We start from the raw sequence: 12,621 nt of genomic DNA, 5'->3' as shown, positions 1-12,621 counted from the left end.
AGACGGTATCACACAAGACAGGATTAGATACACAGCTAAGCAGACAGTATCACACAGGACGGGATTAGATACACAGCTCAGCAGACAGTATCACACAGGATAGGATTAGATACACAGCTCAGCAGACAGTATCACACAGGCGAGGATTAGATACATAGCTCAGCAGACAGTATCACACAGGATAGGATTAGATACACAGCTCAGCAGACAGTATCACACAGGATAGGATTAGATACACAGCTCAGCAGACTGTATCACACAGGATAGGATTAGATACACAGCTCAGCAGACAGCATCACACAGGATAGGATTAGATACACAGCTCAGCAGACAGTATCACACAGGATAGGATTAGATACACAGCTCAGCAGGTAGTATCACACAGGATAGGATTAGATACACAGCTCAGCAGACGGTATCACATAGGATAGGATTAGATACACAGCTCAGCAGGGAGTATCACACAGGAGAGGATTAGATACACAGCTCAGCACACAGTATCACACAGGATAGGATTAGATACACAGTTCAGCAGACAGTATCACACAGGATAGGATTAGATACACCGCTCAGCAGACAGTATCACACAGGATAGGATTAGATACACAGCTCAGCAGACAGTATCACACAGGATAGGATTAGATACACAGCTCAGCAGACAGTATCACACAGGATAGGATTAGATACACAGCTCAGCAGACAGTATCACACAGGATAGGATTAGATACACAGCTCAGCAGACGGTATCACACAGGAGAGGATTAGATACACAGCTCAGCAGACGGTATCACACAGGAGAGGATTAGATACACAGCTCAGCAGACTGTATCACACAGGATAGGATTAGATACACAGCTCAGCAGACAGTATCACACAGGATAGGATTAGATACACAGCTCAGCAGACAGTATCACACAGGAGAGGATTAGATACACAGCTCAGCAGACTGTATCACACAGGATAGGATTAGATACACAGCTCAGCAGACAGTATCACACAGGATAGGATTAGATACACAGCTCAGCAGACAGTATCACACAGGATAGGATGAGATACACAGCTCAGCAGGTAGTATCACACAGGATAGGATTAGATACACAGCTCAGCAGACAGTATCACACAGGACGGGATTAGATACACAGCTCAGCAGGTAGTATCACACAGGAGAGGATTAGATACACAGCTTAGCAGGGAGTATCACACAGGAGAGGATTAGATACACAGCTCAGCACACAGTATCACACAGGATAGGATTAGATACACAGCTCAGCAGACAGTATCACACAGGATAGGATTAGATACACAGCTCAGCAGACAGTATTACACAAGAGAAGCTGTGATCCAGGCTCAGCAGGCTGTATCTCACATGAGAGGCTTAGATACGGCTGTGCTGGCCGCTCCCAGTGTTTGGGGCTCTGGAGATGGTGAGGGAAGCGCCTGTGGCCCTCAGTGATGTGAGGAGAGGAGCAGGAGCCATGTCTGGGTGTACTAACATGGCCGCCGGAGGTGTAGGGGCGGGGCTAGTGCTGACTGACCAGTGTGCCGGGCGGGGCCAGCCCTGTGACGTCACACCGCAAAGCATGCTGGGAGAGGAAACCTCCAGGAACCTGAGGGAAAGAGGAAGTTCTGCTGGAAACGTCCTGTAAAGAGGCTCTGATGTCCGGACAGCGGGAGGGAGAGCCCCGGCCTGAGGAGGAGCAGGTACCGGGGAGCCGGGGGCCGCAGTCAGTAGTGCAGTGTGTGATGTCTGTCACAGCTGATGCTTCAGTAGTGCAGTGTATGATGTCTGTCACAGCTGGTGCTTCAGTAGTGCAGTGTGTGATGTCTGTCACAGCTGATGCTTCAGTAGTGCAGTGTATGATGTCTGTCACAGCTGATGCTTCAGTAGTGCAGTGTATGATGTCTGTCACAGCTGGTGCTTCAGTAGTGCAGTGTATGATGTCTGTCACAGCTGGTGCTTCAGTAGTGCAGTGTATGATGTCTGTCACAGCTGGTGCTTCAGTAGTGCAGTGTATGATGTCTGTGGCAGCTGATGCTTCAGTAGTGCAGTGTGTGATGTCTGTCACAGCTGGTGCTTCAGTAGTGCAGTCTATTATGTCTGTCACAGCTGATGCTTCAGTAGTGCAGTGTGTGATGTCTGTGGCAGCTGATGCTTCAGTAGTGCAGTGTATGATGTCTGTCACAGCTGATGCTTCAGTAGTGCAGTGTATGATGTCTGTCACAGCTGGTGCTTCAGTAGTGCAGTGTATGATGTCTGTCACAGCAGATGCTTCAGTAGTGCAGTGTATGATGTCTGTCACAGCTGGTGCTTCAGTAGTGCAGTGTATGATGTCTGTGGCAGCTGATGCTTCAGTAGTGCAGTGTATGATGTCTGTCACAGCTGGTGCTTCAGTAGTGCAGTGTATGATGTCTGTGGCAGCTGATGCTTCAGTAGTGCAGTGTATGATGTCTGTCACAGCTGGTTCTTCAGTAGTGCAGTGTGTGATGTCTGTAGCAGCTGATGCTTCAGTAGTGCAGTATATGATGTCTTTGGCAGTTGATGCTTCAGTAGTGCAGTGTATGATGCCTTTCACAGCTGATGCTTCAGTAGTGCAGTGTGTGATGTCTGTCACAGCTGGTGCTTCAGTAGTGCAGCGTATGATGTCTGTCGCAGCTGATGCTTCAGTAGTGCAGCGTATGATGTCTGTCACAGCTGGTGCTTCAGTAGTGCAGTCTATTATGTCTGTCACAGCTGATGCTTCAGTAGTGCAGTGTGTGATGTCTGGCAGCTGATGCTTCAGTAGTGCAGTGTATGATGTCTGTCACAGCTGATGCTTCAGTAGTGCAGTGTATGATGTCTGTCACAGCTGGTGCTTCAGTAGTGCAGTGTGTGATGTCTGTGGCAGCTGATGCTTCAGTAGTGCAGTGTATGATGTCTGTCACAGCTGGTGCTTCAGTAGTGCAGTGTATGATGTCTGTCACAGCTGGTGCTTCAGTAGTGCAGTGTATGATGTCTGTGGCAGCTGATGCTTCAGTAGTGCAGTGTGTGATGTCTGTCACAGCTGGTGCTTCAGTAGTGCAGTCTATTATGTCTGTCACAGCTGATGCTTCAGTAGTGCAGTGTGTGATGTCTGTGGCAGCTGATGCTTCAGTAGTGCAGTGTATGATGTCTGTCACAGCTGATGCTTCAGTAGTGCAGTGTATGATGTCTGTCACAGCTGGTGCTTCAGTAGTGCAGTGTATGATGTCTGTCACAGCAGATGCTTCAGTAGTGCAGTGTATGATGTCTGTCACAGCTGGTGCTTCAGTAGTGCAGTGTATGATGTCTGTGGCAGCTGATGCTTCAGTAGTGCAGTGTATGATGTCTGTCACAGCTGGTGCTTCAGTAGTGCAGTGTATGATGTCTGTGGCAGCTGATGCTTCAGTAGTGCAGTGTATGATGTCTGTCACAGCTGGTTCTTCAGTAGTGCAGTGTATGATGTCTGTAGCAGCTGATGCTTCAGTAGTGCAGTGTATGATGTCTGTCACAGCTGGTTCTTCAGTAGTGCAGTATATGATGTCTTTGGCAGTTGATGCTTCAGTAGTGCAGTGTATGATGCCTTTCACAGCTGGTGCTTCAGTAGTGCAGTGTGTGATGTCTATGGCAGTTGATGCTTCAGTAGTGCAGTGTGTGATGTCTGTTACAGCTGCTGCTTCAGTAGTGCAGTGTGTGATGTCTATGGCAGTTGATGCTTCAGTAGTGCAGCGTATGAGGTCTGTCACAGCTGGTGCTTCAGTAGTGCAGTGTATGATGTCTGTCACAGCTGATGCTTCAGTAGTGCAGTGTGTGATGTCTGTCACAGCTGGTGCTTCAGTAGTGCAGTGTGTGATGTCTATGGCAGTTGATGCTTCAGTAGTGCAGTGTATGATGTCTGTCACAGCTGGTGCTTCAGTAGTGCAGTGTATGATGTCTGTTGCAGCTGATGCTTCAGTAGTGCAGTGTGTGATGTCTGTGGCAGTTGATGCTTCAGTAGTGCAGTGTGTGATGTCTGTGGCAGCTGATGCTTCAGTAGTGCAGTGTATGATGTCTGTGGCAGTTGATGCTTCAGTAGTGCAGTGTATGATGTCTGTCACAGCTGGTGCTTCAGTAGTGCAGTGTAGGATATCTGTCACAGCTGATGCTTCAGTAGTGCAGTGTGTGATGTCTGTCACAGCTGATGCTTCAGTAGTGCAGTGTATGATGTCTGTAGCAGTTGATGCTTCAGTAGTGCAGTGTATGATGTTTGTTGCCACGGATGCTTCAGTAGTGCAGTCTATTATGAGTGCTGCAGGATCCTCCCCGCAGTCTGCTGGATGTGACGGGGTTGGTGCTGCTGCGGGGGAGGGTCTCCCAGTGGACGTCCTATGACAGACCTGGAGGAGGAGCGCCGCCGATCCAGCCACAAATCACAGGGAGAAGCCGAAAACTGGATAAAACCAGCGACATGTTTATACGGCAGGGACCGATCCAGCAGCAGCCGCCACGTCCACCGGGACTCGTGACCACGGCACCTGGAGCCGCAAAAACCTGCAACTATAAAACAGGGTTAAAAAAAAAATTCTAATCACACTATGAAACAACACACGTCGCGGGCGCCATCACCATTACAATATACAATTATTTAGCGCAAAAGGAAAAATAAAACCGCCATCCACAATACGGCGTCAGTGAGAAGCAGAGACTGGGAATGCGCACACAGCGCCGCACACGTTATGGCGGTCAGAAGATGGGGATGCAGAGAAAACATTAGTTTTTTTCCAAAATTTTTATTTTTTCAGTATTAAAACACAATAAAACCTGTATAAATGTGGTGTCGCTGTAATCGCACCGACCGGAGGATGAGGGGAACAGGCCAGGAAACGCTGGGACAGCAAAACCAGGAAACTGCCCTAATTGTGGGTGTTTTTTTTTTTTTTTATCCCCCAGTTGGAATTTTCCCGCTTCCCACTACATTGTGTAGAACCGTAACTGGCGCCATTACAAAGTACAACTGGTCCCACAAATAACAAGTCCTCGTCCGGCGATGTTAACGTCCTCGTCATCTATGTCAATGGGAAATAAAGAAGTTCTGGCTCCGGGAAGGCTGGGAGTAAACAATGGAAAATGTCATTATTATGAAGGGGTTAAACGTCTGAAAATTCCTGTTAAAATGTAAAATCCATAGAATCCAATGTTACTTGTTCATAGTTGCTGCTTCCAGCTTTTTAATTACCATGTGACTATAAACGACCAATCAGAGAGGAGGTTCCCCATGGTCCGCTCCATGACTACTTGCCCATCATCCCTATCACACTGGGGATCCCTCTGTACCAGCCGGGAGGGTGAGGTCCTGTTTAGGTAACTGTCCTGTTTGGCTGTGAGGTCCGTGACCCGTGGACCATTCAGCTTCCCTCCGATTAATGGCCTTCACCGGACCCCCTTCCCCCCCCCTTATCTCTCACCAGGTCCGGCTGTTAGGGGTCCCGTCCAGGCTGGAGATGCAGAGCCACGCGCTGCTTTTCTAGACCCCTCTTTATATTCCATCTTCTCGTGTCCTGGTTTGTAACTTGCGCAGGGCGTGTCCCACATGCTGCAGGCCACGTGGGGGCTCCGCACAGTCCACACCTACGTGGTCACAGGTTATAGTTCCCCTCACTGTCCAGTCAGTCCTGCAGATACAGCTCAGGCAGTTCTAACGTTCCGCTCCTTCCGGTGCAGCCTCCATGTGAATGATGAACCGGATCTGGTCTCGAGCTGCTGGGGGACAATTTATTATGTAAATTGGGGCCTTCGAAAAAACAAAGTCTGGCTCCGGCCCCAGAATCGGGTTGTTCCTCAACATTTGACCTGAACTAGAGATGAATTGGATCAAGAAGGAAGAACAGAAATCTTCTTCCTGTCCCTCCATGACCGGTCCGGCCGCCATCACCGGCGTCTTCCCTCCTTGTCTCCGGTTCACCCAGAAGACTTCCTCCGGGTGAACTGGACATTCCTGTAGACCCTCTCATAAAGTAGTGGTGTCAAAGGGGTTTTCCGGAATTATCATATTGATGACCGATCTTCAGGATAGGTCATGAAATCGGGGGGCTCCTACTCCCGGGACCCCACCGATCAGCTGTATGAAGAGGCTGCTGCGCTCGGTGACCTCTTACGCCTCTTCCAAGGCCATGTGATGTCACATTCACCGTTCACAGCTGCGATATCAAGCACAACCACTTTACAAAAGACGGCGCTTGGTGACCTGCGAGAAGACTACAGCGCTCACCGGCGAGCCACGGTCTCCTCAAACAGCTGATTGGTCGGGTGTATCATCACTTCAGCCAGGGATTGTATGTAGGGGTCGTGCTTGTATGCTGTGACCTCAAACATGGAGGAACTGCCCTTACGAGATCTTCTAGTCATCAATCCAGACAATAGAGAGAAGACCTCATCTCCTCTGATTTATCCCCAAATGTCCCTCATCATCTCCGGTCATTATAAGCATTTCTATGGGATTTCACGCGGATTCTACATTGACTCCTCTTCTTCCATTCAGGTTCCTGTGATATAGGATTGTCCGATGACATCATCAGTACCAGATAATGGATGGAGACAGGGACAAGATGGCAGAGAGGATATTAGATCTTACCCTAGAGATACTCTTCCTGCTTACTGGAGAGGTGAGAGGTTCTGATGATGTCACATTACATCATTATCTATGGTAATTACAGGGGATGTGACTGGAGAGGTGAGAGGTTCTGATTATGTCACATTACACCATTATCTATGGTAATTACTGGTGGACATGGCTGTAGAAGTGATGGACTCTGGAATGTACATGGTGACATTTATTATTATGTCTTCAATGAACAGGATTACTCCATGGTGAAGAAGACGTCTGGTAATCTGATACATGAGAAGAACAATGAGAAGATCCTAGAAGTCGTCCACAAGATGATGGAGCTGCTGACTGGAGAGGTGACACACCACCGGGAATGCTGGGACATTATACAGACACAGCACTGGAGGGGTCTGGGTGATGACGGTGTCATTGTGTTGTCAGGTTCCTATAAGGTGTCAGGATGTCGCTGTCTATTTCTCCATGGAGGAGTGGGAGTATTTAGAAGGACACAAGGGTCTGTACAAGGAGGTCAAGATGGAGGAGGACCAGCCCCTCACATCTCCAGGTAACGGACAGGACTAAATACAAATGTCCTGGAATTCTCTGTCTGTAAAGTCTGAGTCCAGTCTCTGTGTCTCCTGCAGAGAGATCCAGTCAGAGGACAACACCAGAGAGATGTCCGCGTCCTCTCCTTCCACACGATGGTCAGGTAATGGAGATTTTCCATTTCATCCACCATGACGGCCCACATTGAGATTGACCCTTGACCTCTGTAGGGGCAGGAACACATAGAGAGTTTAAGAACCCCCCACCCCTCCACCTCCTCAGTGCTTTCCTGCCCCTACAGGGGCCAACATGTGGAGAGTTCCTCCTTCATGGAGGATAAAATAACCTTATTTTCTTTATAGGTTCTCCAGCTGGCCTCCCGCGGCAGGGGCTAAGGCTGGCCAGCTAGGAGCATCGAGGACCCTCGTCTTGGCTTATGCCGGGGCCTATGGTCCTCCCCATACCTTCATACTTCCTTCCCTCCTTGAGGAAGCAGTTGGAGGTGCCGGCTTCTCGGATCATCGCGCGCTGCGCTCGGCGTCCTTTCCTTCTGGGGAGGGCCGAGCGCTAGTGTCCGGCAGGGGGAGCAGGTGCGGCGCATGGAGCGTCTCTATGGGCGGGCCGGGCGACGCACGTATCCCTTAGTAGTCTGGTGCGGCGCAGGCCTACGCCGTCAAACAGGGCGCAGCTAGATGACGTCAGACGCCGGGATTTTCAAAAAGAGAAGACCGCGGTTCCTTTCGGCCCCTTGCCTGCTACACCGCGATGTCTGAGACACCTGCTCCCCGCCAGGAAGGTCCTGATCCTTCTGCCACCAGTACCGTGAGTCCCCTTCTGGGGGGTGTATATTTCAGTTTTCTTGCCTGAATTACTAATGCTGGGATATCTGGTTGCTTCCTTCTGCAGGGCAGCAAGGAGTTAAAAACAAAAACAAAACCCTTAAAATGCTGTGCTTGTTCCAAGCGTCTCCCTGAAAATTATAAAAAGAGGCTATGCAAACCTTGCACTACGGAAATTTGGTAGGAAAAGCAACCAGATATACTCTCGGAAATGAAGTCTTTTATTTCAGACGAGATTAAGTCCTCTTTAGCCACCTTGTCTACCCCCTCCAGCAACCCCATCCCTTCTAAGAAACGCAAACTGTCTGTTATTTCTTCTTCTGAGGGCGAAGAGGTTGAAGTGGCCTCCGCCTCATCCAGACAATTTCCTAATGAGGAACCCTTGTCGGACGGGGAAATTCTAGAAGAGGATAAAAAATACTTTTTTTCCGCTGATGAAATGGAGGAGTTGCTACGAGCGGTCAGGTCCACTATGGGCATCGAAGATACTCCTAGGCCCCGTACGGTACAGGATGAGATGTTTGGGGGTCTTAGATCCAGGTCTTCTATTGTTTTTCCCATCAATGAAAATTTAAAAGAAATGATATTGGAGGAGTGGTCAGATCCAGAAAAGAGGCTTGGTGTTCCCAAAGAATTCAGGAATAGGCTCTGCTTTGACCCGTCTGAAAGCAAAATATACAACCAAACGCCTAAGGTCGATTTACAAGTGGCCAAGGTAGTAAAAAAGACCGCCCTACCCTTTGAGGATTCCTCTCAGCTAGGTGATCCTATGGATAGAAAGGCAGATGGCCTCCTAAAAAAATCCTGGGAGTCAGCTATGTTTGGGGTAAAAACTAATATTGCTGCTACCTCCGTCGCCAGAGCGATGTATATATGGCTAGGAGAACTGGACGAGCATCTAAAAAACAAGACTCCAAGAGAAGAGATCAGGGACTCTCTCCCCCTTCTCCGCTCCGCCACAGCATTTTTGGCCGATGCGTCAGCAGAGTCCATCCGGTTTTCCGCCAAGGATGCTGCTCTTTCTAACGCAGCCCGACGGGCTTTATGGATGAAAGCCTGGTCTGGAGACAAGGCATCCAAGGCCAAGCTTTGTTCTATCCCCTTTTCAGGGGAATTTGTCTTCGGCCCCACTCTGGATAAGATCCTAGAGGGAGCAGCAGACAAGAAGAAGGGTTTTCCAGAGGATAAAGAACCAAAAAAGAAGCCCTTTCGTCAGTACCAACCCCAGCAGAGATCCTACAGGGGGAAAGGGAAGTCTGGCCGATGGAGTTATCCCAAAGGAGGGAGAGGAAGAGGCTTCATCCTCAATCCCCAGAATAGGCAAAATAAACAGCAATGACGCCAGGGTAGGGGGGCGACTGATGGGTTTTCTATCCTCCTGGAGTCAGGTAACTTCAAATCCCTGGGTGCTAAATGTAATCTCTCAGGGTTACAGGATAGAGTTCACATCAGTCCCCCCGAGAAGATTCTGCATCACACCTCAGAGCAGATCAGATCTTCCGAAAATCTGGCAAGGTGTCCAGGACCTCTTAGAGCTAGGGGTAATTCAAAAGGTTCCTATCCCAGAGGAAAGGAGAGGATTTTATTCCAGTCTTATTTTAGTAAAAAAACCAGACCAATCCTTTCGCACGATAAACCTAAAACCCCTAAACAGGTCTATTCTATACAGGAGGTTCAGGATGGAGACCATCCCATCCACAATCCCTCTGATTCCAAAAGGGGCGTTCATGTCGTCAATCGATCTAAAGGACGCTTACTACCATGTCCCCATCCATCATCTTTCCCAAAAATATCTAAGATTCGCTCTAAGAGGACCAGACAGGTCTATACATCACTTCCAATATGTCGCCCTCCCTTTCGGTATTTCCTCGGCCCCCAGGGTCTTCACAAATGTCGTGGTAGAGATGGTGGCCTACCTTCGTCAGGAAGGAATCACAATCATTCCATATCTCGACGACTTTTTAATTTTGGGCAAGACAGAATCCGAGAACCTTCTGGCAACCCAAAGATTCTCTGAATTCTTAAAAGACCTCGGCTGGATTATAAATATAAAAAAATCCACCCTAACCCCATCCATGAGAATAAGATTCCTGGGTGTGGAATTAGATTCGTCCCTGTTGATGACCTTCCTCCCTCAGGACAAGGCTACTGCACTGACAGAGAAAATCAGAACATTCCAGAGGGCTCGCAATTGCTCCATCAGAAAGGCCATGAGTCTCCTGGGAAGCCGAACCGCCTGCATTCCCTCGGTGGCATGGTGCCAAAGCCACACAAGAGTAATCCAAAATTGGATCTTAACTATTTGGGACGGAAGACAAGTAAGTCTAGACAGGATTTTTCGGATCCCTCAGGCCGTGAAAACAGACTTGGATTGGTGGAAAGTAAAAAGAAGACTGCTAGGAGGCCTTCAGTGGCGGAACCATCCGGTCGTTCAAGTAATCACGGACGCAAGCCTCGGAGGCTGGGGAGCAAAGATAGGAGATCATCTTCTACAGGGTACCTGGCCTGCCGAGATAAGAGACAGATCCTCCAACTACCGAGAACTATACGCAGTCCTGGAATCATTATTAAAAGGAGAGTGTCTTCTAAAAGGGCGACACCTAAGAATAATGTCAGACAATACCACAACGGTGGCTTATCTGCGTCACCAAGGAGGGACAAGGTCACGGCCTCTTGGAGAGATAGCAAAAAGAATTTTCTCCTGGGCAGAAGAAAACGCTTTATCTCTGTCCGCCATCCACCTAAGGGGCTGCGAAAACGCAGTAGCAGACTTTCTGAGCAGAGAGACAGTAGATCCAGGAGAATGGTCTCTGAACAGGAATATCTTCCAGAGGATCTCAGAAAGATGGGGCTGTCCAGAGGTAGACTTATTCGCCTCCAGAAGAAATGCGCAGGTAAAATGTTTCTGCTCCCTAAACCCAGGAGACAGTCCATGGGCAATCGATGCCCTGTCAATACAATGGAAATGGAAACTAGCCTACGCCTTTCCCCCAATACCACTACTACCTCGGGTCGTCCAGAAGCTCCTGGAGGAACCGACTACTCTCATCCTGATAGCCCCCCTATGGCCAAAGAGAAGTTGGTTCTCCACTCTAAAACAGCTATCGCTGGAAGATCCGTGGGAGATTCCCTTCCAGAGGGATATTCTAGTCCAGGGCCCTCTTCTTCATCCAGACCCAGGTATATTCAGACTGTCAGCCTGGATCCTGAGAGCGAGACATTAAGAAGCAGAGGGCTTTCGGAAAAGGTGATACTTACTCTGAGGGCGAGTAGAAAAAAGGTGACCTCCTCCATCTACCTTAAGATCTGGAAGAAATACTGTTCCTGGTTAGGAGTTGAGCACCCAGACACCACCTCTCCTCCCATCAACAGGATTTTGGACTTTCTACAGTGCGGCCTTGAGTTAGGCCTGAGACCTAGTACTCTGAAGGTCCAAATTTCTGCCCTCAGCTCCTTCTATGACTGCAGCCTGGCCAACCACAGTTGGATCAGGAGGTTCTTCAGAGCAGTTTCAAGATTGAGACCCTCTCTGAGATCCAGAGCTCCGACTTGGGATCTTAACATCGTCCTAGAGGGCCTAACAAAACCTCCATTTGTACCATTGTCGGAGATCTCTTTAAAACACCTTTCCCTAAAAACTGCCTTTCTGATCGCTATCACCTCAGCCAGACGCATTGGAGAGATCCAGGCCTTTTCTTGTAGAGAGCCCTACCTCCAAATTAGCAAAGATCATATCCGTCTAACTCTCGACCCAGGTTTTCTCCCTAAGGTAGTCTCACCTTTCCATCTAGAGCAGGAGATCTTCCTACCCTCTATCCCTAGGTCCGAACATACAGGGTCTAGCGATAGGTTACATCTCCTGGATGTTAGGGACATAGTTATCCATTACCTGGATTCTACCAGAGATTTCAGGGTGGATAACAACCTTCTTATTCAGTTTTCAGGGAAAAATAAAGGAAAGAAGTTAGCCAGGTCTTTTCATAGCCAGATGGATCAAATCCACTATTGAATGCTGCTACAAGTTCCAGAACAAACCCAGTCCTGTTAATATTAAAGCCCATTCTACTAGGGCCACTGCCTCTTCTTGGGCCGAGAAAGGAGGGGTCTCGCTGGACCAGATCTGTAAAGCCGCAACCTGGTCTAGCACTAATACTTTTGTAAGACACTATCGACTTAATCTTCCGGACGCGAATGAAGCTCTTTTCGGCCGGAAGGTTTTACAGGCGATATCCCCACCCATTTAGTTATCTGATATGTCTCAATGTGGGCCGTCATGGTGGATGAAATGGAAAAACCGCAATTAGACTTACCGGTAATTCCGTTTCCTTGAATCCACCATGACGGCCCATACTATTCCCCTTCCCAAAAAAAAATAAATAATAATTTTTGTATATAAGTTGCATATACATGCAGATGATTATTTAGGAGTTTAAGGGTATGAATCAATATCTGTCACGACCGCTACCCCAGCAGCAGTCGTGTCGCACCAGACAGAGGGGAAGGGGGACCCTTATCTACGGATGGGAATAGTATGGCCACCCCTGATTAACCCTAAGCTGGCACCTGTCTGCCCTGATACCCTAGACGGGGTGTGAACCCGTGCGGCGAGCTGGATGCCTAAACCCTCCGTCACCCTAAAAAGCCTAGAGTGGGGAACG

The 12,621-nt window shown here is 48.7% G+C and overlaps 1 protein-coding gene across 9 annotated transcripts in view; it reads left to right on the top strand.

Annotated features, from left to right (window-relative positions):
• LOC121000834 (zinc finger protein 383-like) overlaps positions 1-12,621 on the top strand; it is a 1,218,895-nt gene that overhangs the window by 258,536 nt on the left and 947,738 nt on the right. For 6 of the 9 annotated variants that reach the window (XM_040431524.1, XM_040431516.1, XM_040431518.1 and 3 more), the window contains exons 3-4: positions 6,830-6,934; positions 7,020-7,143. The exons of 1 other annotated variant lie outside the window; for it this stretch is intronic. In XM_040431524.1, coding sequence (XP_040287458.1) covers positions 6,830-6,934; positions 7,020-7,143 — 229 coding nt within the window. Of the gene's footprint in view, positions 1-6,693; positions 6,705-6,829; positions 6,935-7,019; positions 7,144-7,222; positions 7,289-12,621 lie in introns of those variants that run through there. 2 more of the 9 variants (XR_005778913.1, XM_040431521.1) reach the window with 2 other exon arrangements.

The sequence above is a fragment of the Bufo bufo genome, chromosome 5, assembly GCF_905171765.1.
Source record: "Bufo bufo chromosome 5, aBufBuf1.1, whole genome shotgun sequence".
Classification (NCBI taxonomy): Eukaryota; Metazoa; Chordata; class Amphibia; order Anura; family Bufonidae; genus Bufo; species Bufo bufo.
Note: the sequence above shows the minus strand (reverse complement) of the source record. Positions and strands in the feature narration are given on the sequence as shown.